We start from the raw sequence: 23,459 nt of genomic DNA, 5'->3' as shown, positions 1-23,459 counted from the left end.
AATGTATGAACAAGTTTGCTAAACACGCTGCTGAAAGGAAGGATATCTTGCTGCGGCCAACAGCTAAAGGAGCGGCAGACGACACATGTCTTTATATGCCCGCTGTCGTGGATGGAGACGAGGGGGCGGATGAGACGAGACTTTGCTTTTGCCATGGCAGTCAAGCATGCCTGTCCCTGTCTCTTGCGCCTGCATCTTGTCATGAGCTGGAGAGATCCGAAGCAGCGCACAGACTGGTTGGCGGTGATTGCCGACCGGTAATTGGGTGGTGCGGGCACCGGGGTGGTGATGATGTTTGAGACTTGTTTTGCGGGCAAATTGCGCGATGCCTGCGAAACCGCCCTTTCGGCATGGCATGCAACCGTTGCCAAGGGGGAGGCTTGCTTCCGACCATGGTCCCCAGAGCAGGCCAAGCAGGGGATTTCTGCATGCCGTCTGCCTCGGGCAGTTGGTTGGCGAAGCCGGAAGGGAGCCAGCCCTGATTTCCAGCGTCAGCGCCGCGCTCTGCCTCGTCGTCATCAATCGCGCAGTAGACACGACAGACAAGACACGTCCGCCGAGAAGGGTCTACGGCGGCGAAGTCGTTTTGCGGCATCCTGCCACACACCCCGGCGGGCAGACGCCGCTGTGGCCCATCGAGGCTTGGGGAAGAGGACTGGCATGTGGCATTGGGAGTAGAGGTTCCGGTATAATTGGCGGCGCAGATTCGGGCTAGAAGGGCGTCGTCGTGCGCTCTGCTAGTGCGTTTTGGAAAAGAGCCGTGGCGTTTCGGTCGCAGCTTCCGCGCTAGGAAAGATTAGTTAGGAGCGCGTGCATTCTGCAGGAGCGATTCTCTCGTCTGGCCGGGGGCAAGTGCGAGTTGGCCTGGCCGTTGCCTGGATAAAAAAAAATAAATAAATAAATAAATAAATAAAAAAAAGAGCAAAAAAGGAAAAAAGGGAAAAAAAAAAAAAGCAACCAGCAAATGAATGATTGAATAATCGCATAAATGAATCCCCAATGATAAAACAAACAAGCAAGCTACCCAGTCACCTACGTGATGAGATGAGGAAACAAGCACACAGACAAAGTGCATAAGTAACCCTAGAATCTAGATGGGCCGGTCTGTCTTCCTTCTGCAGCCCACGTGGCCCTGGTTGAGACCCTCGGACCCCTCAGATGCCGGCCTCGCAAACCCCCCCCCCCCCACCCCATCCAGGCAGGGCCCAGGGGTCCAGCTCCAGCAACGGCAGACTGCATGTGCATTCCCAACCTCGTTTCTGCATGGCTATCCCCCCCCCCCAGGAGGCAAATTGCACAAGTGCGCGCGCGTCCCAACGCGCCTCGCCCCGATTGGACGCCGGCGACGATCTTCCCCCACGGCGCCGCTCGGAAGCCCCCTGCAGGGGGAAAACAATGGTCGGCTGCGACATGGTTGAAGAACTGCAATGAGACATAGGGACCCCGTGCGAGCTCGGCCGACCAAGCTTGCCAAACAGCGGCATCCCGGACGGATATGCCGAGCCTGTGCGTCCGCCTTTGCCGGCGTCGACGATCACCCTGCGGGAAATGAGCAATGGAGCGTCCGACCTGGTCTATTTGCGAGATAAATGAAATGAATCAAGTCGTGGGGCCTGTCCACCCGCCCAGCCCCGTCTTGGTGATGATGCGTGGGCAAGCGCGCCCATTCTATCCAGCAGGAAAACCTCGAATCAAATTTCCCACTTGCGTCATGAAAAGAAAAAAAAAGGGGGGGGAAAGGGGGAGATCTACATAGGTAGGTAGTAGAGAAGAGAAAAGTACGTGGTGGAAACAGAGATGGCAGGATACGCAGAGCAAAATGGGCTGCGATGCTGAAACAGCAAAAAAAAAAAAAAAACCCCGGCCTCCTTCCCCCCCAACAACAACCTCCCCAACGCCAGTATCTGATGCGATAGAGTAAAGAGATAGGGAAACGAAAAGAAAAAAAAAAGAGAAAAACATAGTAGTGGTGGGTGGTTGAACTCTGCTCCCTGGACACAGTGCAGGCGACCTCCGTGTGGGGGTCCTGTTGATAAAGGCCGTGACCACATTCTTGCCAGGCATCACCATGGGCATGTCATCCGCGCTGCTATTCATGATCAGATCGACTATCGGAGTGGTCACCAGAAGAGGCGTGTTCTCGAGTGGAGCGCGTGAGTTCATCCCCGCCATCTTTTCGATGGAATCCAGACCCTTTGCGCCCTCCTTTTTTCCTTTCATGGGCTCCCGCCACCCCCGATAGCCCTAGGCAGTCCCTTCCAGGTCCTGGCGTCGGGGATCCTGGCGCGGCCAAAGTCCTCGTCCAGGTCCAGGATGATCTTGAGGGCGTTTCTGCTGCGCGACAAGGGCGACGACGAGTCCGGGCCGCCGGGCCCCGGGCCGGCCGCCAGGGTCGTCGGCATCGACGCCTCGTCGTCCCGGCTCCTGCCCGGCATGGGGAGCACGTTCTGCAGGACCTCGTAGGCGGCGAGGGTGAAGCCGAACTGCGGCGAGGACCGGAAGATGCGGGCCGGGCCTCCCTTGAAGAAGGCGGTGAAGCCCTCCTCCCTCCAGATGGTGCGGGCGGCGTGCCGGAGCCCCGTGTACGAGGCCTCGCCCTTGCGCGCCTCGACCTGCAGCCGCGTCTTGATGACGTCGCACGGCGTGGTCAGGTACGCCGCCGGCATGCCGGCGATGGCGCCCGCCGTCAGGAGCTGCAGCACGCCCAGCTTCTTGGTGGGCGACTCGCCGAAAAAGTCCTTCTTCAGGTGGTTGTACGTGGGGAAGTAGATGGCGGAGAAGGGCACGTCGCGCAGCAGGCACGCCGAGGCTCCCTTGTAGAGGCCGACCAGCCCGAGGTTGCGCACGATCCACATGGCCGACCGCCGGGGGGCGCCCTCGACCGACTTGGCCACCTCGCCCTGGACCTGAAGACGAATCTTGACGATTTCGAGGGGGTTGGTGAAGACCTGGAGAGTAGGTTAGCCGGGGGATATTCCGGAAACAAAGAAGGAAAGAAAGAAAAGTAAGGAAGAAAAAAAAAGTTTCATCCAAACTACTCACCACTTGGCACCCTCCGGCACTGGCGCCGGCCAGAATCTCGGCGCTCAGCGGAATGCGCCCCTGCTTGTCGGTAAAGTGCCGGCGCACAAGGTCGTTGACGGTCAGCTTGATGGCCTTTTCGGGAGCCACGCCAACCAGCTGCGGCAAAACACCCGAGTACAAGCCTCGCAGGCCCTCGTTGCGGAACACCTTTTGGAAGCAGTCGATCGAGTTCTTGTACAGCCTCTGGCCGGGCTGGGCGCCGCGCTGGTTCTGCAGGCGCGTCTTGACCAGGTCGATGGGGTACACCATGAAGGCGCCGAAAGCGCCGGCCAGACTCCCCAGGGCAAAGTTGTAGGCCGACTCGGCGGCGCCCTTCAGGAGAGAGCCCTTGGCCGCCGCGGCGGGCTTGAGCCCGGGCCCGGACTCGTCCGCCTCGTACATGGGGCTCCGCCACGAGGGGTCGAGGACCTTGGCAAAGTCCCGCAGGCTCAGGCGGCCCGAGGGCTCGTCCAGGCTGGCAAAGTGGAACAAGACGTCGGCCTCCATGGGGGTGAAGAGGGAGAAGCGCGTGACCTTGGCGGCCTCGTGGGCAAACTCGGCGCGGGTGATCTTGCCGTCGGAGCTCTTGGCGAGGGCGCGGCGCACAATGAGCTCGACCAGGTCCATCTCCTGGATCATGTTCTGGAAGGCGCGGACGTTGGCGTAGGAGATCTTGCTGCCGGTCGAGATGTTGCAGAGCGTGTGCAGGTTGTTGAGCACGTGGTCCGACAGCTTGTGCTTGGACGTCTCGCGGATGATGCGCTCAAACTCCTCCGGGTCGATGTACCCGTCGCCGTCCTTGTCGAGCAGCTGGAAGGCCTGGCGGATGCGCTCGCCCTGCAGGCCGCGCAGCATCTGCGAGAACTGGGGGTAGCTCAGGCTGTGGCGCTTCTTCTTGCTGCCGAGGTACAGCTTGGCCCACTCGCAGTCCCAGTCAAAGGGGATGCTGTCGGGGCCTTTGTTGAGCTCGTAGAGGCGTCGGAAGTCGTCGTACTTGACGTCGCCGGTGCGGTCGACGTCAAAGACGCGGAACGCGATTTCGTACTCGGCATCGGGCTTCAGCAAGAGGTTCTCAAAGACGCCCCAGTCCGTCAGGCTGACGCGTCCGGAGCCCTTGTTGTCGGCGACGCGGAAGAGGATCGAGTACTGGTCTCGCTTGATTTTGTGCTGTCCCATTCACGCCAGTGTAAGAATTTTTTGAAACCAAACGTTTTGCCTTTTCCTTTTGCTCCGCCCAGACACTCTTGTCTGTTCTGCGGTTCTTTTTCCTTCTTTTTTTCTTTTTTTTCTTTTTTTTTCGCCTCTTCCTTTCCCTTATTTTCCCCACGGAAGCCTCGCGACACTCACATAATCTTCGTCCTTGGGCGCAATGGCATTGATAAACTCGTCCTGCCCCATGTACAGCTCGCCCGTCTCGGGGTCATTGACAGCATGCGCGTTGAAGCGCGCTCTGCTCTGCGCCGAAAGCTGAGCACCCGGCTCCTCGACCTCGGAGCCCACGAGCGTCTCCTTGACAGCTTCCTTGATCACCGCCGAAGGACTGGCCATGATGAAGGAGTCACGAGGATGGACGTGCGTGCGTGGGGGAGGGTGAGAATTGATTTTTTTTTTCTTTTTTTTTTGGTTCTTCTTCTTCTCTTTTGACGTGCAAGAGATCTATCCAAGGTCGCAGCCAAATCCACTCGTCGGTTAACGTGTCGGTACCCAAAACTGGACACCTAAGAGCAAGCCGAAGTCCAAATCAGGAAACCCTCGAGGGAGCAGAGCATCAACCGGATCGCTTCTTCTCTGCAGCCGTAGACGATGGCCAAGGTAAACGAGCGCGGCGCGTGCCTAGGATAAATGAACGGATCCCCTCTCCTGTCTTTTGTTTTCTTTTTGTTTTCTCCGATGATGGAGAACCATAGGTAGGGAGGATCTGTCAATTGGATTTTTGGCAGAAGTGGGCTCAGGAGGACGGGGTTTCCCTCCCTTGTCTGCTGCTATTCGCTAGTCGAGGGGACACGGAACCGAGCAGGCGGGTCCAGTCACGGGGGAATTTATAAAATAAAGCAAAAATAAAAAATAAAAAATAAACTGCTCCAAACAATCGAAAAGTCGCGCAAGGCCAGGTAGTGCAGCGATTGCAAAGGATTCGAACGCGAGAAGCACGCAATGCGACGACGTCCAGGCGGCGCGAGGGCGGACAAACGCAGGCAGGCAGGCAGACAAAGGCAAGCGGAACGAGGCACGGGGGAGAAAATTTTCTCCTGGATGCGGATGGCGGCGCGGGAGGCTTGAAGGAGTGTGGCCCCGGCGACAATCGGATTGTGTGGCAACAAACTTCTGCTGTAGACTTAACAAGTGGCTTGTGCGGGCGGACCTGCCAGGGGGGGGGGGGAGCAAGGCACGTGTCGCGGACAAACGATTGCCCGTGTAAGTCCATGCTCGCCTCAACATCACCGGCCGCAACGTGCCATTGCCGATGAACCCCCATCGTTTGTTGCCTCGCTGATGTCTGTGTAGGACATTGCCGGCGGAGGGAGCCGAGGTTGGCTTGGATGCGCGGATGCTGATTGAAAATACACAAGAGTAATGATCAACAAGGGTGTAAATCCGGTATCGTCATATGAGCCGGCTCGGACGCACCAGCTCGGATGCACCAGCTTGCATGCTGATTGAAAATACAGAGTAATCCTCAACAAGGGCCAGAATCCATCTATGAGCCGGGAAATAAAGACACTTCACTCCACGTTGTTCAGTTTCAACACGGGATATCCCTTCCACAGCCAGTTCTTTCTTCTTCTGAAATAACATATCAAGTAAAAAAAGAAAAAAAGAAAAAAAAAAAAAAAAAAAAAAAAAAAAAAAAAAAAAAAAAAAAAACAGGTCCGTCACGTGTAACAGCAAGCCCGGAAACGCCAGAAATGGTAAGCGAGAAGAAGAAGAAAAAAAGAAAAGAAAAAAAAAAAAAGGTGAAGAAAAAGGTGAAATGCAGAACCATCTTCTTGGCCCAAGCGGTACCGAGAAAAACTTGCAACAAGACAATGCAGAAAAAGTCATGTATCTCGTAAAAAAAAAAAAAAAAAAAAAAGGTAAAAAAGAACAGGCAAAGAGGAAAAGAGGAAAAGGGGCCAAACGCTGTCGGACGAATCCTCTGCGTTTCGAGAGCCGTCAAGTGTCAATTGCAGAGGACCCGGCAGCAGTTCCTATTAGTCACTGATGGAGCAAACTTTCGTCTGCAGTTGCTCCCGCCAACATACATGTGGGTATAACGTGATGCGGATTAAATAAGTTTGGTGACACGCTCCAGCTTGCCTTTCCATCCCAAATCCCGACAGAAAGCATTCCGCAGCTGGCCATGCTGTATATTATGTGCAAAAAACAGGCGGGGTCTCGACAAGTGGGAAACATGTACAACTCGCGCCGCGCTCGTCATGCCTAGCCCTCAGTGGACACGAGCAAGCTGCTCGGATACTGAAGCGCGTCGGGCACGTCTTCGACCCGCGCGCGGAGAGGTCGAATCGGGACGCTGTGGTGAGGCAGCGTGAAGCCCGCGTCCAAGGCGTGCTGAACAATCGTCGAAGCCTCCTTGAACCTCTTTTCTTGATACTTTTCGAACACGGCGGCATGGTGAAGGCGAGGCTGTTCGCAGCACTCAATCATCATCGTTACAAGCGGCCGTAGTTGGGTCCAGGTGTACCCCGAATAGTGAACGTGCGCCTTGCTCTGGAATTTTCAAAACAAAAGTCAGCAACCCGAATCTGCCACATCATTCTTCTCCCACCCTTTGCACCACGTACCCAGTCGCCCTTTTTCAAAACCAGCCGAGACAGGCAGTGTGCTCCTGCGGCCAAGAAGCTCGGGGGCGAGGCCACAAAACGCTCATCCATTATGGTCAGCTCGAGGAAATATTTGGCCAGCGTGCGCGTGTCGAGATCGTAGTCGTCGGCTTTGCTCACTCGGCGAAGAAAGCTCATCGGTCCTGGCCAACCAAGTTCAAAGCTCAGCATGCTCAGCATGAATCGTTCGGCCTTGAGAATCTCCTCCGTCGTGTAGCCGCCGTCCACCATGTAGACTATCTCGTCGAGCGAGGGGCAGTTGATTTCCTCGTACTTGGAGGCGACTAGGATGGCGGTGGCACCAACCAGCTGCAGTTTCCCAATCGACACGATTTTGCACGACAGAAACCGGTCAATGTAGTTGACCGTGAGGAAAAGAGTCTCTGGCAGCAAGCTAAACCTGTTGTGAACCTGCACCAGCCAGTCCATCAAGACAGAGCGCATAGACCACTGGATCTCTGTCTGCATCTCCATGTAATGAGGGTTTGGCTGCATCTTGATCTGCACATGCAAAAAGAAAGGAATCAGTTAGCAGACCGACCAGAGGGTAAATGCTAGGGAAAATGCAAAAAAAAAAAAAAAAAGTAGAAAAAAAAGACGGGACAAAACCGCACATACCTCCAGCTCACGCATGTACTCGAAGATTTCTTCTCCATACTCGGCAACCATGCTGACATCCCACATCTCCTCTTCAATGTCGTCCAGCGATCGAGTCTGCTGAACTTGTAGCTTTGCTTCTTCCAGCTCACGCTGCACTTTGGTCGTAACTCGAGGAGCGAGAATGGTGGTGACGCCACCTGTGGTGAGGTTCTGGGAGCGGAAGGAATGGGCAGTGGTGTAAGCTTGGTCTTGGTCTTCGTAGTCGTCATCTTCTTCCTCATCCCAGTACTCCTCGGGTTCCGAAAGCGCCTGCGTCTGGGACTCCTTGGATGGGACGACGTGAATGTGTTGTTGCGCCTCTTCTGAAATGTGATGCATCCTCGGGTGAATCCCGGCGTAGCCGTCAGCATGATTCACGTGGTGCAGCAGCTCGTCTTGATCCAGCTCGTGGGAAAGGTCATCGTAAGCGGCTTGCTCCTCGGCGATTCGGGACGGCACGCGACCCGGATCTGTAGAGACGGCTGACCTGGTTGCCTTGTCGGCGGGGAGGTCCACCATCTCAAATTGCCTGCTTTGCGTTCGGCGAAGCAGCGGCGGTTGTCTTTGCTGCTGCTTGAGATGTGGCTGACTCTTGTGATGGCGTGGTTGCAAGGGCGGAGCGTCAAAGGAAACCGAGGCGGCAGGCAGAATAGTCTCTCGACCCAGTGCATTCGCGGTTCGAGGTCGCGCGAGGCCGGCAGCCGGGTTCCCGGCGCTTGCCAGCGCCATCGATGTTGCAGTGTTGACGTCGTGAACGACGCCAACAGCTGCCGGCTGCTTTCTGCCAGGTTCAGAAATCATGACCACGCCGGGCTTACTTGATAATGCGGCGCTCGGTCGTTGTGCGGGACGGGCAGCAAAGGAATCCTTGCCTCCTCGGCTATAGGGGGCATTTTCCTTGTTGATCAAGGCGGCGCTCACCAGGCCGGTAGCTGTCTGCACCTTGGCAAGCTTCCCGTCTTGACTTTTACCGAGCACGATTTTGGTGTTGGTCACGTCGCCAAAGGCAGCCCGTTTCGCCGGGCCGCGAAAACCAGCCGTGACAGTGGCCGCCGCAGCCATTGTCAGGTTGCCGGTTGATTTATGTCTATGATGGATAGGCTGTAAGGCGTTTTCGGTGCCGCGTGGTCGAAAGGGCTAGAAGCGTGAAGAATGCATGATTAGCAGACACCTCGAGATGGTTGTATAGCAAGATACAGCAGGGGAGGAGGAAGGGGGAAAATAAAAAGAGAAGGGCAGCTGCGTGGAGCAGCGACAAGGGGAAAGGAGATTGCGAGTGCCCGAGGTAACATACTCTGGCGTCCATGGTCCTTTGTGCAAAGAGAGAACAAGGGGATGGATGGAGGAAAACGAATACAACGAGGCGTGCCGCGTAAGGATATTGGGCGAATCTTATTCGAGGGCGCGAAGCTCAGCTTTGACAAGCAATTCTCGTCAGGGAGAGTCGAGCTTGTAGCCCTCGTCTTGTCGATTGCGTACCGATCGAGTGGAGGCTATCATGCGAAAAGGAGAAGAGAAGATGAAATCCGATCAATGGACGATGAAATAAAAAGGATGATGAAGCAACCTCTTTGCGTTTGGGGAGGATGCCGCCCTTCTTCTATTCTCCTTTTTTTTTTATTTTTTTTTATTTTGTCTCTTTTCCTTGTGTTTGTTTCCCCCTTTGGCCTGTAGTTGGCCTGTAGTAAATCGTCGAGAGGAACACGAATGCTGAGACTTGCACACGCCGCGGTAGCTGATGGGATGAAAGCACCGTGGCCTTTCCTACAAGCTGATGTATTAAAAAAAAAGAAAAACACCATCCAAGATTAGCAAAGACGAGTGAAGAAATTAAGAGGATGCCAAACGGGCAGGTGCAAGACGGGCGGGATATGGTAGTTGCATGCAAAAAAAAAAAAAAAAAAAAAAAAAAAAAAAAAAAAAAAAAAAAAGAAGTCACCAGTGTGATGTAATGGTGGTGATGTGATGTGAAGGGAGGTGGTGATGTGATGGGGGGATTGTTTTTGGGACGCGCGAGGTTGCAACGTACCTGAAAGCGGAAATGGAAGCGGAAATGGAAAACGGGACTGGGACTGGGACTGGGACTGGGACGACTGGGAATGGGAATGGGCCGCTGTGTTTGCCTGTGCAATCGGTGCGCAAGTGAGCCCTGGGTGAAGGGAGGCCGAGAAAAAGGGATGATGTCGCGGTATGTATGTATCCAGGCTAACGTCTTTTCGGTCGTGAAGCCAAGGTGAGCAGGCGAGGGGGCAAAAGAAAAAAGCAAGGAAAAGGACGTTGACATGAGCGACGGCAGCAGCTTCTGGCTGGGGCGGCCACTGATGATGGTGACTGCTGGGGGGTGGTGACTGGGGGTGGTCGCTGGCGGTGGTCGCTGGCGGTGGTCGCTGGCGGTGGTCACTGGCAGTGGTCACAGGCAGTGGTCTGGCCTGGTAGATTCAATCTCGCCAATTTAAAACATCAATGCCTGGCAGATCCCCAACAAGTCCCCTGGACAAGAACTCTCGGGCTTTGCACGAGACAATGGGCAGGGCAAAGATCAAAGATGCCTGCCGGTGGTGATGATGCGGCGCGACTTGGGAATGCTGTTTGTTGCTGTTGCTGTTGCTGTTGCTGTTGCTGTTGTTCTGCGTTCAAAGTGAAATAAAAGAGTCTGGTGCCAAAACGTGCAAGGTCGGCAAAATACAAAAAAGCATGGCGAGGCAACCGAGACAACATCAACAACAACAACAACAACAAAGCCGTGCAGAAATTCACGGCAGCCATGTGACTTGACGTGCTGCGTGAGCAGAGGAGGTATGTGGGTGAGTGAGGCTTGGGCTTGACAACATTGACGCTGCCGAGCCAAGCAAAGCAGAGCAGAGCACATGGCATCGGCTCGCCCGTCGCCATGGGCACCCGCGGCCATCATCATGCATGCAGTTGCAGCATATCCAATTGACTCCACAGCTCCACTTGCCTGCGGCAATGGGAGCCGTCAATCTATCGGGTTGCAAGTTGATGGCTTGGGGGTGGTTCTTGTTGTTGCTGTTGTTATTGTTGTTGTTGTTGTTGTTGTTGTTATTATTTGTTTGTTTACCGCACCAGACAACTCACGAGACTACCCAAGTTGACAGCTGCTCCCCAGCCCCAAGCCCAGCCCTTTCCGGCAGGTCCTGTGGACGTCTCCCCCCGCCCCACCCAGACCTACCGGGCCGTACGGAGCAACATGGTACCAGACGGTACGGCACCCCATCCATAGCCCGTAGCCCGTACAGTACGCAGTACACAGTACACCCGTAGGGATACAAGCCGTCAGCCAACACCGTCTGACTAACCCGCGTCTCCAAGGCAGCCGGCTCGGTAAAAAGGCACGAATCGCACGGCGCCACTTCTGCGACCGGCAACAAACAGCTGAAACGGGGTCCGCCCTCCTCTCCTGCGCCTTGTTTGCCGTCTGGTCGTCTGGACGATCAAGATCGCGGGTCCTGCCCGCCCTGCCCTGCCCTGCCCTGCCATTTCTGGAATAAAACAGCGAAAAATGACGGAAAGCCTCCTCGCGCTAGTCCCAGTCCGGACGGGTGCCATGGCTGGCCCGCTTTTCCCGTCGCGTCTGCCCGGCACAAACGTCCGCCAAGTGCCGCGCGCACCGAAACCTACGCGCTGGCACGTGACGTGCGTGCGTGCGTGCGTGCCCCCGTCGCAGTCAAGTTGACCCGCCACGGCGCCACCACTCACCACCCAATGCGAAAAACAGAGGGGTGAAAAAAAAACAACAAATTGTGGCGTACCTCGGCGCAAGCTGGGACGGAGCTTGCCTCGAGGTTCCCGTCATCCAACGGCGCAAACGTGGCTAGCCGAAAAGACAAACCCGTCAAAGAGCCTGCCGGTGTGGCGCGCATTCAAATCCTTCCTTCTCCTAGGCGCAACTCGTGTGTAGTTCGCGCGGCCGCACGGCAAGGGAAGGCAGGGCTCGCTTGCTCTCAGGCCAAGGCGCCGTTTGGAACTCGGCCAGGCGAACGCCGCATCCACAAGTAACCGTACAGCATCCATCGTCTTCCATCGTCTCTTGGCAGTCGCAAAGGCTTCGGTCAGCGCGGCGACATCTCATCCTCGCAGGCGTTGCTGCGACGTCACCCCATCCCCGTTGGCGCATTTGCGCAGGACTTGCGCGCGGCGGTCGACTTGTAACCCCGGCATGCGCCAGTTGCGCAGCGCCGAGTTTTGCGCACGCGCTAAACGCTCGTCTTTCTTTGTCTTGTCCAACCCCAACCCCCATCCCCAACCGCTGCCTTGCTTGATTGGCGAGTCGCGCAAGCTGCGCAAGCTGCGCACACGGCGCACACGGCTCCTGGTGTTGGCTTCGCTCTCAGGGCCACGGCCATGTTCTTTCTTCGTCGCGTAGCCGCCCGCCGGAGAAACTTGCGCCGCTTGGGCGCAAATCAACGTGATGCGAGAATGAGAATGCCGCCCCTCGGGAATAAGACCGCAAAGCAAAGCGTGATTGAGCTGTCGCGCAGAGGACATGTCGTTCTGACTCATTGAAATAAGCCCGGCATGCGGCCTTTGGTCGCAGAACGTGTGCAGTGGACGCCGCGCCCACGGCCTTGGTTATCCCGTCTTTTTTTTTTTTTTTTTTTTTTTTTTTTTTTCTTCATTCTCATTTTGCGCCATCTCATTCGCATTGTCCAGACGAGGGGGGGCCAGTGCTAAAGCAGAGGGCCGCAGTACCAACTTCGCCAATGAAAAGTTGCGCGCCGCAGAATCCAGTTTCGCCGTCGCCAATGGTTGCATCCTTCCGCAGGGCAAACATGAGATATGCTTCAGAGTTCAGCAGAGTTTCCTTGCGCCACCACGCCCCGTGTCTGTAAAGGTTTCGCTTATCAGGTCTACCTACTTGGGTCGTCATCAACTCATCGGTCTAGAACCTCGATTTTACTCGGCAGAAAGTCCCCCCCCCCTCCCCACTAAAATGGTGTTTCCAAAGGGGCTTGTTCTTTGCCCTGTTGCCCACAATCCATCCCTTCATCACGGCAACCCCAGTCGGCCAAGGCTGGTCGGCCCAAGCATGGCATCGAGGCGGCCTTGTTTGCGCGTTGGCTGTATCAGTATCAGGGTCAGGACCGCGACTTGTGGGATTAGTTGGCGACGCTTTTTGCTCCCCTTTGCTCCGGTCCGTTGCGCTTATAACATGGTCGCAATCCAAGCAGCCCCAGTGGGACTTGGCAGGGGGGGACGTGCCGATCCACCACCAAAAAGTCCTGGCTCTCTCCGTCTGTGCTATGTATGCATGTACATGTAGCCAGGGTCTTGGAAACAGGACAGAGAGCGAGGTCGGGAGCGAGGTTGGGAGCGAGGTTGGGAGCGAGGTCGGGAAGCAAGCAATGACTGCGGACGCTTTCGCCCGGGCCGTCGCCGCCGCCAGGCGAATGCGCGTTCTGGGCCGCAGGAGCTGGGCCGCAGGAGCTGGGCCGCAGGAGGTCGTTCTGAACAGCGCCTGGCATCATTTAGATAGCTTGTCTGTACTCCGTAACATACCCTAGCCTGATTGAATGCAGAGGCGAAACAAGCGATCGACTTGATGAAATCATCCTCTTGCGGCCGGCCCCTCCTCGACCACCATCCGGAACCCCCCTCCTCTTCGCTACACCGTATTCTTGCGTGCCGCCCAAACCCACATTCGAGTGGCAGGCAAATGCGCTGCGCGCTGGCCTCATGCTCGCCCGCCGTTGTGTGCCAGGTAGTTGATACGGCAAGCTTCGGGATCGACTGCCCAGCCCAGTTCAGGATAGGGCAGATGGCAAAAATCGGTGACAAAGACGCCTGATGCGGAAACACCGTCTCGAGAACATTGGGCATCTTTCATTGGATCCGGGGGTTCGACTATTAGTGCTTGCATCGCTCGTCGCAGTCCAAGCCCGGTTCAATACAATGAATAGCGTTACTTTTGTCGTGCGCCGGCCAGTAGACATGCACGGAGCGATGAACAATCATCTGCGCGTGCGCGGTACGGGTGATTGCGCCCTGAAACTTGCTTCACCCATTCGCCTTCCATTCGATATCGGGGGCCGTCTACAGTTGAGCGCATCATCCGCCATCATAAGCTGCCGCCATATCGCCCGTGCTGCGTTGTCTTCAGCAACGAGTCCCAGGGTCACGCTCGGATGGATTGAAGTTGGTCGTCCGGGTTGGATCAGAGTTCTCCAAGATGATTGCATGGCCTTACTTTGCTTTGCAGTGTTCCCGGTGTCTGATAACGCGCACATGCGATTTTTTTGCCGGAAACAGGGTCGCTGAGAGTTTGCAACAAGTTGTCGCGCCCCTCATGGTTCGTAGTACTACAGGTCTCTCTCCCTCTCTGGTCAAGCACGGAGCCGGCGGTTGCGTTCCTAGCAAAAGAGTTTGGTCGCGAGTCGTTTGGTTTGACGGCCAAGCCAGCGTCTGTCTCCGTGAGATAAGCGACGTGGTGTGTTCCTCGGACGGACTGACGGGGATGACGTGGGGTCAATAACCACCTACATACAGTAGATGAGGTACCTAAGGCAGTTATTATTAATCTTTCCACGGGCCTGGGCTTGCATTGATGCCTTTTGGCCGCACGCTCCAAACGAACGCTTCCAGTGCCAGACAGACCAGACGCAGCGGAGATGCGGCGGGCAAGGGCAACAAAGAACAAAAGTTTGACTGGACATTTCGACGGCCGGTACGTACGGAGTACTCCTTACACTTAGGTTAGGTCAGGTCTGGTCTGGTCTGGTACGTACCTCCTAGGTACCTAACATTCAATCAACCCCACCATCAAGATCCCTGCAGGTCGGCGGGCGGCTGGCGCTGGACCTAGCTGGCGGGCGGCTGTAGGCACTGGGGCGGCAGCAGGCAGGCGAGCAGGGCATTCTTGATTGGCCGCGAACGTCTGGTCCAGTCCTGTTCTTTGCACGAGGCACGACGAAGCGCGAAGCGCCTAGGCCGCCAAGCGAGCGACCTCCAGACAGGTTCGAACTTGGAAGGGCTGCGCAAAAGAGGTCAACCATCGAGATGCATCAACACGGCCAATGACCCATGCCAACGTGCGGTGAGTTTGGAATGCACTGAGATTGAGGCTTGCAACATTAATAAGTTGCAGCCCAACCAGACCAGTCAGGTTGCGGGGGACAGAACAGCAGCCATTGGCCAGCTACTGTACTCCGCCCCGTAACCACGCTTGCTTGCGGGTGAGGTGAGCCAGCCAGGCCCAACCAGAGCATGGCAGGCAGGCACGACCAACCAGACGCGCGACCCACCCACCTAGGTACCCATGGATGGAAGTCGACGGACGTGCCGTCACGTCAAGGTTTCTGCTCCATCACGGTACAATGTCTGTCTTCTTGCCCGTGCCACATCAAGGTGTGGCACACAGCAAAGACGCGGACGTCTCTTATTCGCAGAAGGCTAGCCTACTAGGTAGGCAGGTTGGAAGCTAGCGCGGAGTTGCGGAGGTGCAGTCTGGTAGGAACGACGACGACGACGACGACGACGAAGACGACCACAAGTCCAGCCCAAACTTGCGCTGCGCTGCGCTGCGCTGCGCTGCTCTGCACGTCAGTGAAGCAGCCCCTCCCCGGCCAGAGGTGGGGCCAAGGCGTGTGTTGCTGCAGCCCGGCCAGCCAATGAGAACCAGAGAACTGCCTTGGCGTTGTCGGGATATTCGTTGTGCCCTTGAACTCGCCCTCTCAGTACTCCGTACGGAGTGGTCCGCGCCTAGGTACCTAGGTACTTGCTATATACGGAGTGCTCCCGAGTCCATAGTAATAGCAGGTCATTGCCGTGAGTCTTCTGTGCCACCGCGGCTGAAATGAGGAACTGTCAGCGGTCACTGGTCCAGCGGCACCCACTCTGGGTATATTACATATGTACTTGCCCGCTGGCCGCCGGCTGCGACAGTGCGACTCACCCCACCAAGGGTCGACTGGGTGGGTTGTGTGGAGAGAAAACATGGGGCAATTGGGCGCAACGGCCGATGGCGTCGCCAGCCGAAAGCTACAATGAAAAAGGGCATGGGAGACGCACTGCGCAACGCATTGTGCGTCTGGCATGGTTTCCTGGCTTCATTTGCTCGCCGCTCGTCGCTCGGTTTCTTTTTTTTTTTTTTTTTTTTTTTCGCGGCGCGGGCACCGAGGGTGGAAAGCGAGAGCCAAGGCTCGAGTCAATTGCGCCTGCGGAGCCGGCTGGGGTGTGGCTTGTCGCGAACCATGCGGCGCCCGAGACGCCAAAAGACGCACGTTGTTTCACACAGCTAAAACCATCTCGGAGGACGGCGGAGCAAGTTGATGATGAGGCGGCGAACATGGAGAGGGAGGGAGAGAGAGGGAGAAAGAAACCTCTTGCAGACCAGACAAGAAGAAAATCTTTGCCAGTGCTCAAGCTTGCTTGCAGCTGGCGACGCGCAGCTTGGCGCAGGAAGGGAGCGGCGGCATCAAGTCACATCGGTACATGTACCTTTGTAACTGCCATTGCAGCTTCCTGGTGCCCACACCATCAAAGAAAGAAAGTCTTGTGCTCCTTCCCTCCATGTCCCCTTGCGTTTCCCAACGCACCTGCTCAAGCAAGAGCAAGGACCAGTCAGTTAGTCAGTCAGTCAGTCAGTCAGGGAGACTTGGGACATTTGATGTCAATTTCCAGCGCACCCTGCGCCAAATCGACAGGCCAGCGGGAAGGGACATGGAGGTACCTAGTGGGACCAGCGCTGCGCTGCGCCACGGGTTCCGTCAACCGCTCGACATCAAAGTTGGCGGTCTCCTCCTGGCTGTCTCCTCCTCGTACGACTTGGACGCAGAAGCCAGAGACCACGGCGGGTTTTTCGCTGAAGGAGGGGGGAGGGGGAGAGGGGGAGAAGGGAAGAAAAAAAGGCGCACGCGATCAGGAGCCCGTGTTGGATTGCGACAGCCAGCAGGGCCATCCCGCGCGGACATTGAGCCAGGCCGTCAAGACGGGTGCGGTGCCGGTGCAGTCTGGGCTGGGCTGGTCGCAGCAACAGGCTTCAATCGCTCGCCGTAGGCTGTGCTGTTTGCTTGCTCCCAGTCTTTCCAGCCCGCGGCGTGCGATGGATTCATTGGATGGACCGGACCGGACCAGAACCGTTTTGACTGGACACAACGGGGGTCCTCGACGTGGCCCTCGACGTGGCCCTCGACGTGCGCATCCCTCTGGGATCTTGCTTGCGGGCGAGCGAGCGAGCGCTGCTCACGGGCTGGAGTCAATCTGCACAGGGTCACCACGATTGACCAGTTGATTGATTGATTGATTGATTGATTGACGCTGGACGCTGGACGCTGGACGCTATATTCCAGCTCCTCAAGCGCTGGGAGGAGCACCCAGCCGCGCCCGGTTGGCAAAAGTAGCCACTGCGAGGCCGCCTGGAGCCGCCTGGAGCGCCTTCGCCAAGTCGCCCCCGGCGATCCCCCCCCAGAGCAGGCCTGGGCCCCCAAAGCAGGCCCCCCCCCCTCCCCTCCCCAATGGCAGGCAGTTGAGCCCAGCCGGCAACAAAATCGTTCCACCTCGCCAACCTGCTCCTCTTCTCCTCATGCTCTCCAGAGATTCTCCCGCCTTGGCCGCCATCAAACAGCCGCCCGAGCCACTCCTGATCCTTCTGGTAAGTTTCCTGGTCTCTATCGTCGTGCGCGATCACCGTCAACGCCCATTTTGAGCAATCCAAACCCCCCCCGTGTCGCTTCTTTGCCGTCCTGGTTGCCGAGCCAGGCTCCCAGGCCTGCCTTGCCTGCCTGCCATACATAAACCGCAGGTTGAGCCGCTCGTTGTCGACGGACCAGCCAGGCATGAAAACGGCCCTCCAGCCCCGTCATTCCAGGCTTGAATACCGACTTCCGGTGCTGACCCGTTTTCTCTCGTGTTTAGGACCTGCGTTGGTCTTGGCCGCATCCTCCTTACCAGCTGTCGCTGCCGTCGCGCAAACCTGACAACCAGATACCGACTCTGGCGCTTTACCGCCTGCAACGACCACTTGGCCGTGCCCTCAACCGTCCCTGGCTCGCTCGCAGCCGGAGAGGACTGGAGTCATCGAACACTTCCCCGAAACTACACATCGAGATACACGGGAAACGTCAAGAGGAGACGGGATGAAACCAGAGTCTCTTTAAGCGACTCTGACCATCTTCCCTTCCGCTTCCTCTTCCCATATTGACGCCAGCCTGCGGTAACCGACCGACGCGCACACAACACACACAGCACACACAACACACACAACACACACACACAACACATACACACAACACACACGCACGCACGCACCCACAGACCCATCCCATCCATCCATACAACTTCCTCAGTCGGACAAAATCCCATTTCAACCCCGTTTCCCCCCCCCCCCCCCCCCAAACCATCCTATCCCGCCCAGGCCTCGCCTGACCGCTCGTTTCACCCCGGGGCTATACCACAAGGAAAACAATCCGCACACGCACCAGGTGCCATGGCATCCACGTTGCCCGTCAATTCTGCCGTGGCCATGCCGGGCGATTCCCCCAACGGCGGCAGCGTCTCCCCGCGATTGACCACGCCAAAGAATGTCGCATTTGAGCTTCTGTTTCTGGACTCGCCGCAGTATCGTGCGCGCTTGCCCATGCGGGTTCAGATTTACCCCCATGACACCACCGACTCAATAGTCACCACCGTCAAGAACTTTTACGGCTTGTACTCTGGTCCCACAGGGTCCAAGGGTGTGAGCTTTGAGGATGAACATGGCAACACCCTCATTGCTCGATACGAGAACTTTAGCAACAACATGGTTGTCTACGTGCGGGTGATTGAAGAACCGCCCGTGACGTCTAGCTCCATCGGGCAACAGTCCACGTTCCAGCAGGCTCCCTCTACCGCGCCTGCCGAGCCCTACTACGAGCAGGATGGCTATCAGTTTCACCAAGCGCAACACCAGCGCTACGTCCAAGATGCAGCTAGACCCAGCTCCAGAGGCTCCAGGCGACGTAGCCCGTCCCCCAGCAGCGGCAATGGCCATGGCCGGAGAAGCGCGCACGCCGATGCTTATAGTGACAGCATGAACGGCTACAGCAGCGGCGACGGTGCCCCCAGCAGCACCTCGGCCAAGGTCAAGGAGCAACTTGGCACAACCGACATCAGCGTCGAGAATATCGTCGAGGGCGGGCGCCGGAAGCGAGCCAAGTTTGAAAGCTCGGTAAGACTGCACTGATCAAGCGATCCAAGGGGGGAAATAAAAAAAAAAAGGAAACAAGGAAACAAACAATAGTCTTGTTTCTAGCCCAGCTCATGGACTTTCAATCTTTGCTGACCACTGGCCGTTGCACAGGAATTGCCACTATTCGCACCACCTCAGATGCCCGCAGCCACTTCCAATCCATCCGTCTCACCCGCTCGCCGCATTGAACACCACCGACCATCTCTGCCGTTTGTCCATCCCGGCCAAAATCCGTTTTCGAACCCACGGCCGTTGCAATCCCCGCAAAGCTACAGCAACGGCAATCCTTCTGCTTATGCCACCCCCGCGCATGGCCATCGCTCCCGCGACAGCATTGGCTATGCCAGCAACGGCAGCGGTGTGGGCTCTGGCATGGGCGTCCTTCCCACACCTGACCCCACCGTCGGCAGCTGCATGTCGGAAGAGGACAAGGATGTCGCCATACAGCTCATGCGTCTGGGGGAGATGTCCAATGTTTCTCACGGTCGCACCTCGGCATCAACGCTGGACGACACCTTTAGCGGCCGCGCTGATGTCGCGTCGTCCACCGGAGCCACCAGCGATGGCGACAGCCACAGCGAAGACGACATGCCAGCCTCCCGCCGGCAAAGGCTGGACCCCAATGGTACCGCTCGATTAATTTACCCATCCACCGAGACTCCCTTCGCCCCCGCCCCCGCCGAAGCTGTTGATGTCGGCGCGGATGTCGCCGGTTATGAGCACAGCACCTCTGGCGCCGTGTGCGCAGGCGGCAGCAGCGGCAGCAGCGGCAGCAGCGGCAGCAGCAGCAAGAGCAGTTCGGCGGCCAAAAGCAAGCCTACTTCTGCCAAGCACAAGAGCTCTGCCGCCGCAGCGCCCAAGCCAACGACGCAAAAGGCACCCAAGGCCCCTCGCCCTGCGACTGGCGCCAAGGCCAACAAGAAACCGCCCCTCGTCGCCAATGCCCCTCCTTCTGCCGTCCACGCAACGTCGCTGGCGACGGCGATGGCGACGGCGACGGCTGCCTCCCTTGTCCCGATGTCGCCTGCTTCCACAACGCACTCGAGGAAACAGTCGGTCGCGTCGGTTGGACTCATTGCCCTGCCCGGTGAGGAGGAGCAGCCTGATCTTTCCACGAAGCCTCGGTGCCAACGCTGCCGCAAGAGCAAGAAGGGATGCGATCGTCAGCGCCCATGCGGACGCTGTCGAGATGCGGGACTTTCGGCTGATCAATGCATCAGCGAAGATGAGGGCAACGGTCGCAAGGGTCGATATGGTCGCCATATGGGAGTGCCCATCAAGAAGGAGGAAGTGACCGCTTCATCACAGCCTGCTCTCCTACCCGCGGCCCCAATCACGACAGCTGCCATGGCTGCCGACAAGGCCAAGAAGCGTAAGAGGTAGTAGTCGCGATATTGCAAATGTGCAAGGGGAAAAGGAAAAAAAAATAAACCGACTCGGAAGCCTGCGCCTTAGTATGCCTGCTTTGCGCAGTAAGCAAGCTGGCAAAAATCAAGCCCGAGTAGTCAAAAGACGCGGAATAAACACAAACAAACTCGAGAAGAAAATGTCCTTTGATCTTGCACCCATGAGTGCTTCACTCTGGTGTAAGCGACTCGAAGTGGTGACGCGTTTGATGGAGTTTTATCTCATCCTCTCCATACTTTTCTATTTCTTCCCCTTTTCGAATGGGACCGTTGGCCCATGTTCATGACTTCAAGGAGTATGTAATTACGACGGTCGATATTTGGCAAGACCATTACGCTCCTTACATGGCGTTTGGGACAGAGGATATGTCGGAGTTGTTTTTGTTTTTCAGTACAAGACGGTGTCGAGTTTTTTCTACTTTCTTCTTTCTTCATGGCTTATTTCGGAGCTTTGCTTTCTTGAGACTCATTGATCGGATGGATCCTGCGCAGTCACGTTTCGGCCGCGTCCATGGAGTAGCTTTCTCAGAAGCACCCACGACATTGGGCTTGGGTATGCAAACGAAATGGAATCGACTTGCGCGGCTCAGACGGCATTATCGACTAGGACCCCCCCCCCCGCATCGCATCGCAACGGCGATGTACAAGGGGGGGGCTCCCTGCCGAAGACGAAAGCTGCCATGGTGGCAACATATTTCTTTTGGCAAGCGACCTCTCTCGACAGACATGTGTACGGTGATGTGAACGCAACTGGGTGGATAGTACAGGGGAAATTTCAGAGAAATCCGGGCCAGATAAGGCAAACCAAAAAGGGGAAGGGAGGGTGATTTTGACCGCCTAGTCTTGTACTCTGTTGCCTTGTGTGTGTGTTTTGTTTTATTTATTTATTTTTAGTTTTTTTTTTTTTTTTATTTCTTGGCTGGCACCTTGTTTGATTTCCATCTTCTCCTTTTATCTTGTCATCAGTATTGACTCTTTTACCTTTTTTTTTTTTTTGTTGCTGGGCTGGATCTATTTCGGTGATGTTCCGGAAATCACAAAAAAGAAAAGGAAAAAAAAAATTGTGGTGACCAGGTGGGACGGTCAATTCGGCGGCTGTTACATCCGAGGCTATGGTTCTGTTCCTTGACCTCTGTTTTGGCTCAATTTTGCCGTGCCCTTTTCCGCTGTGACGCCTTTCTATACCTTCACTCTTGCCTCCTTTTTCTTTTTCTTTTTTTTTTTTGGCGCAAACCACACCGCGGGCTCAGTCAGTTTCGTCGCATTTTTGGTCGCATGTCGACAATTGGCAGCGCCCGGTGCGGGCACTGACTGAAACGCATCAACAAGACCTGCCTCTGACGCCGCCGCGGCGTCGCGCAACGCTGTCGACTGCCGCGCCGCTCGCGCTCCATCTCCGCCTCCGTCGCTGCGTCGTCTCGAAAAGAGACCGCGACTGCGGTACCTAATTTACCGTTGGCAAAATCCGACGGTTTTCGCGCGCGGGAAAAAACCCCCCCTCCCATGCTGCGGTGCGCCCGATGCCTATCCGAGCTTAGCGGCTTCAGGTTTCGGGAAAAGCCGTTGGTGGGGGCTTTCCTCGGCAGCGATCCGATTGGCTTATGCACGTGACTTACGTGCGCAGCCCAGTCGTAGAAATGACGTCACGGCACCCCGCAGAGGGGTAGGTTCGCGCGGGCGGGGTTGGTTGCAACGGGAGGGGTGGGGTCGTGTTGCGCGGCGCCGATGGGTGGGAGGGTGCTGGCGACCTACGGAGTACGGAGTAAGGGGATGTTACTGTGGAGTGAGGGGATGTTTGATCAAGGTTGGGTTGGAGGGGTGGAGGCTGGGAGGTGTGGTTTGGCGCGCATGGTGTTCTGCAGGTGACGGGACAAGGATTCGGTGGTGTTGTGATGTGGTCGTTCTGGACCCCTTGGTACTGGTGAACCGGTGGCGTTTTCCGGTGATGCGTGGGTGTATAACGGCGCGGCTGGATTCGATGTACATTCACATGTATGACGTCGGAATCAAGCCTTGTTGGTCCGCGGCCAAGATTGCTGCCCGTCAGCAAAACACAGTCCGTCCGAGCTCCACGAGCGTGCTGGCCTGGCCCCCCCCCCCCAAATATATCAAGAAGGCTCGCAACGCCAAGCGCATTGTCGCGGGGAGGAGAATCGCGCGGCGCCGATTTCAGCGTTGAAACGCAGAAGTTGCCGGCAAGCTCGGCTTGCATCCATCTGGACGGGTGGCGGAAGCATCCCCGTCCCGAGGCTACTCTGAACGTATATTTGGCAGACAGCGATGGCAAGATGGCATGTTCTGAACGGCAGCGGCTGATGGTATTTCGAACGAGGCCGAGGAAACAGAAGAAAGAGGGGAAAAAAAAAAAAACACCCGTGTTCTTGCATGGGCCACCAGCTGTCTCGCAGTCGAGCAGGACGACGTACCATGGGAGTATCTTGCCCAGAATAGCCGGAGAAATCTTGGATCCCCTGCAAGCCAAGAAGCCGCACATGGCGCCATTCTGAAGCCCACAGCAGAACTGAAACTGGCCCTGGGCCTTGTCTCGCGGAGCCGTTTCGCTATGGTGCAGCTGCATCAACAAGCATCGGGCCTACTGGGCCCTGACGCCCGACTCCCGACGCCCGAGAGGTCCGGGGCCGGCAAGCGGTACTGGTCCAAGCCACAGTCATGACGGACGGACTTGGCCAAAGGCGACTCTGAACATTGGATGCATCTCGCATTTTGCACCTGCATTTGCACCTGCATTTGCATTTGCACTTGAATTTGAATTTGCATTTGCATTTGCATTTGCATTTCCATTTTCCTAGGAGGCGCAACCGACTCTCTCACTCATTGCTATGCATATCCCCGGCCTAGGTCGGCCTGGCGGGAAGGAGCGAGCAGTGGGGCTTCGCACCTACCCTACATAGCACAGATGAAGAAGGTGGGATGCGCAATCGAAAATGGCCACCTCTTTCCTCGTTTCCTTGTGGCTTGGTCTTCCAGGAGTGTCGTCTTGGGAGTCACTGGGGATGCATCAAGTCTTTCTTCGCATTCTCCGTCATGTCATGTTCCTGCGCGTCAAGTGGCCTCCCTGCCGTCCTGTTCTGCTACAGTACGTACCTCCGAGGCTCCAACACTTGCAGAAAGTCTTCCTTGCGTGCCCCAACAGCACCTTGGCTAGAAAACATCCGCAACCGCTAGTATAGCCGGGCCCGGGCGGCCCCCCAAAGCGACGCATCATACTGTAATCAACGAACATGGGGCTTGGGGCCAGAGTCGAGCTGCACCCGGCGACGTTCGCTCTCGCCCTCCGTCGTCGGACCAGACAGACACCAGCCCTGGACCAGGAACCCAGCCTCGCAG

The 23,459-nt window shown here is 56.6% G+C and overlaps 4 protein-coding genes across 4 annotated transcripts; 2 read left to right on the top strand and 2 right to left on the bottom strand.

Moving 5' to 3' along the window:
• Nucleotides 1-2,216: 2,216 nt before the first annotated feature.
• Nucleotides 2,217-4,611, bottom strand: UV8b_03105 (uncharacterized protein; the record flags this gene model as incomplete). The annotated part of the gene is made up of 3 exons (XM_043140603.1): nt 2,217-2,948; nt 3,043-4,230; nt 4,411-4,611. 3 exons carry the CDS (start codon nt 4,609-4,611, stop codon nt 2,217-2,219), a joined length of 2,121 nt encoding a protein of 706 aa, XP_042996537.1.
• Nucleotides 4,612-6,483: 1,872 nt separating this feature from the next.
• UV8b_03104 (uncharacterized protein) lies at nt 6,484-8,829 on the bottom strand (the record flags this gene model as incomplete). Its single annotated transcript, XM_043140602.1, has 4 exons — nt 6,484-6,771; nt 6,846-7,385; nt 7,503-8,660; nt 8,818-8,829. 4 exons carry the CDS (start codon nt 8,827-8,829, stop codon nt 6,484-6,486), a joined length of 1,998 nt encoding a protein of 665 aa, XP_042996536.1.
• Nucleotides 8,830-17,061: 8,232 nt separating this feature from the next.
• On the top strand, nt 17,062-17,618 carry UV8b_03103 (uncharacterized protein; the record flags this gene model as incomplete). The annotated part of the gene is made up of 2 exons (XM_043140601.1): nt 17,062-17,130; nt 17,394-17,618. 2 exons carry the CDS (start codon nt 17,062-17,064, stop codon nt 17,616-17,618), a joined length of 294 nt encoding a protein of 97 aa, XP_042996535.1.
• Nucleotides 17,619-17,964: 346 nt separating this feature from the next.
• On the top strand, nt 17,965-20,088 carry UV8b_03102 (uncharacterized protein; the record flags this gene model as incomplete). The annotated part of the gene is made up of 2 exons (XM_043140600.1): nt 17,965-18,684; nt 18,817-20,088. The coding sequence occupies 2 exons, from the start codon at nt 17,965-17,967 to the stop codon at nt 20,086-20,088; spliced, it is 1,992 nt and encodes a 663-aa protein (XP_042996534.1).
• Between the last annotated feature and the right edge of the window lie 3,371 nt (nt 20,089-23,459).

Source organism: Ustilaginoidea virens, chromosome 2 (genome assembly GCF_000687475.1).
Source record: "Ustilaginoidea virens chromosome 2, complete sequence".
Lineage (NCBI taxonomy): Eukaryota > Fungi > Ascomycota > Sordariomycetes > Hypocreales > Clavicipitaceae > Ustilaginoidea > Ustilaginoidea virens.
The sequence above is the reverse complement of the archived record's forward strand: the minus strand, read 5'-3'. Positions and strand labels throughout refer to the sequence as shown.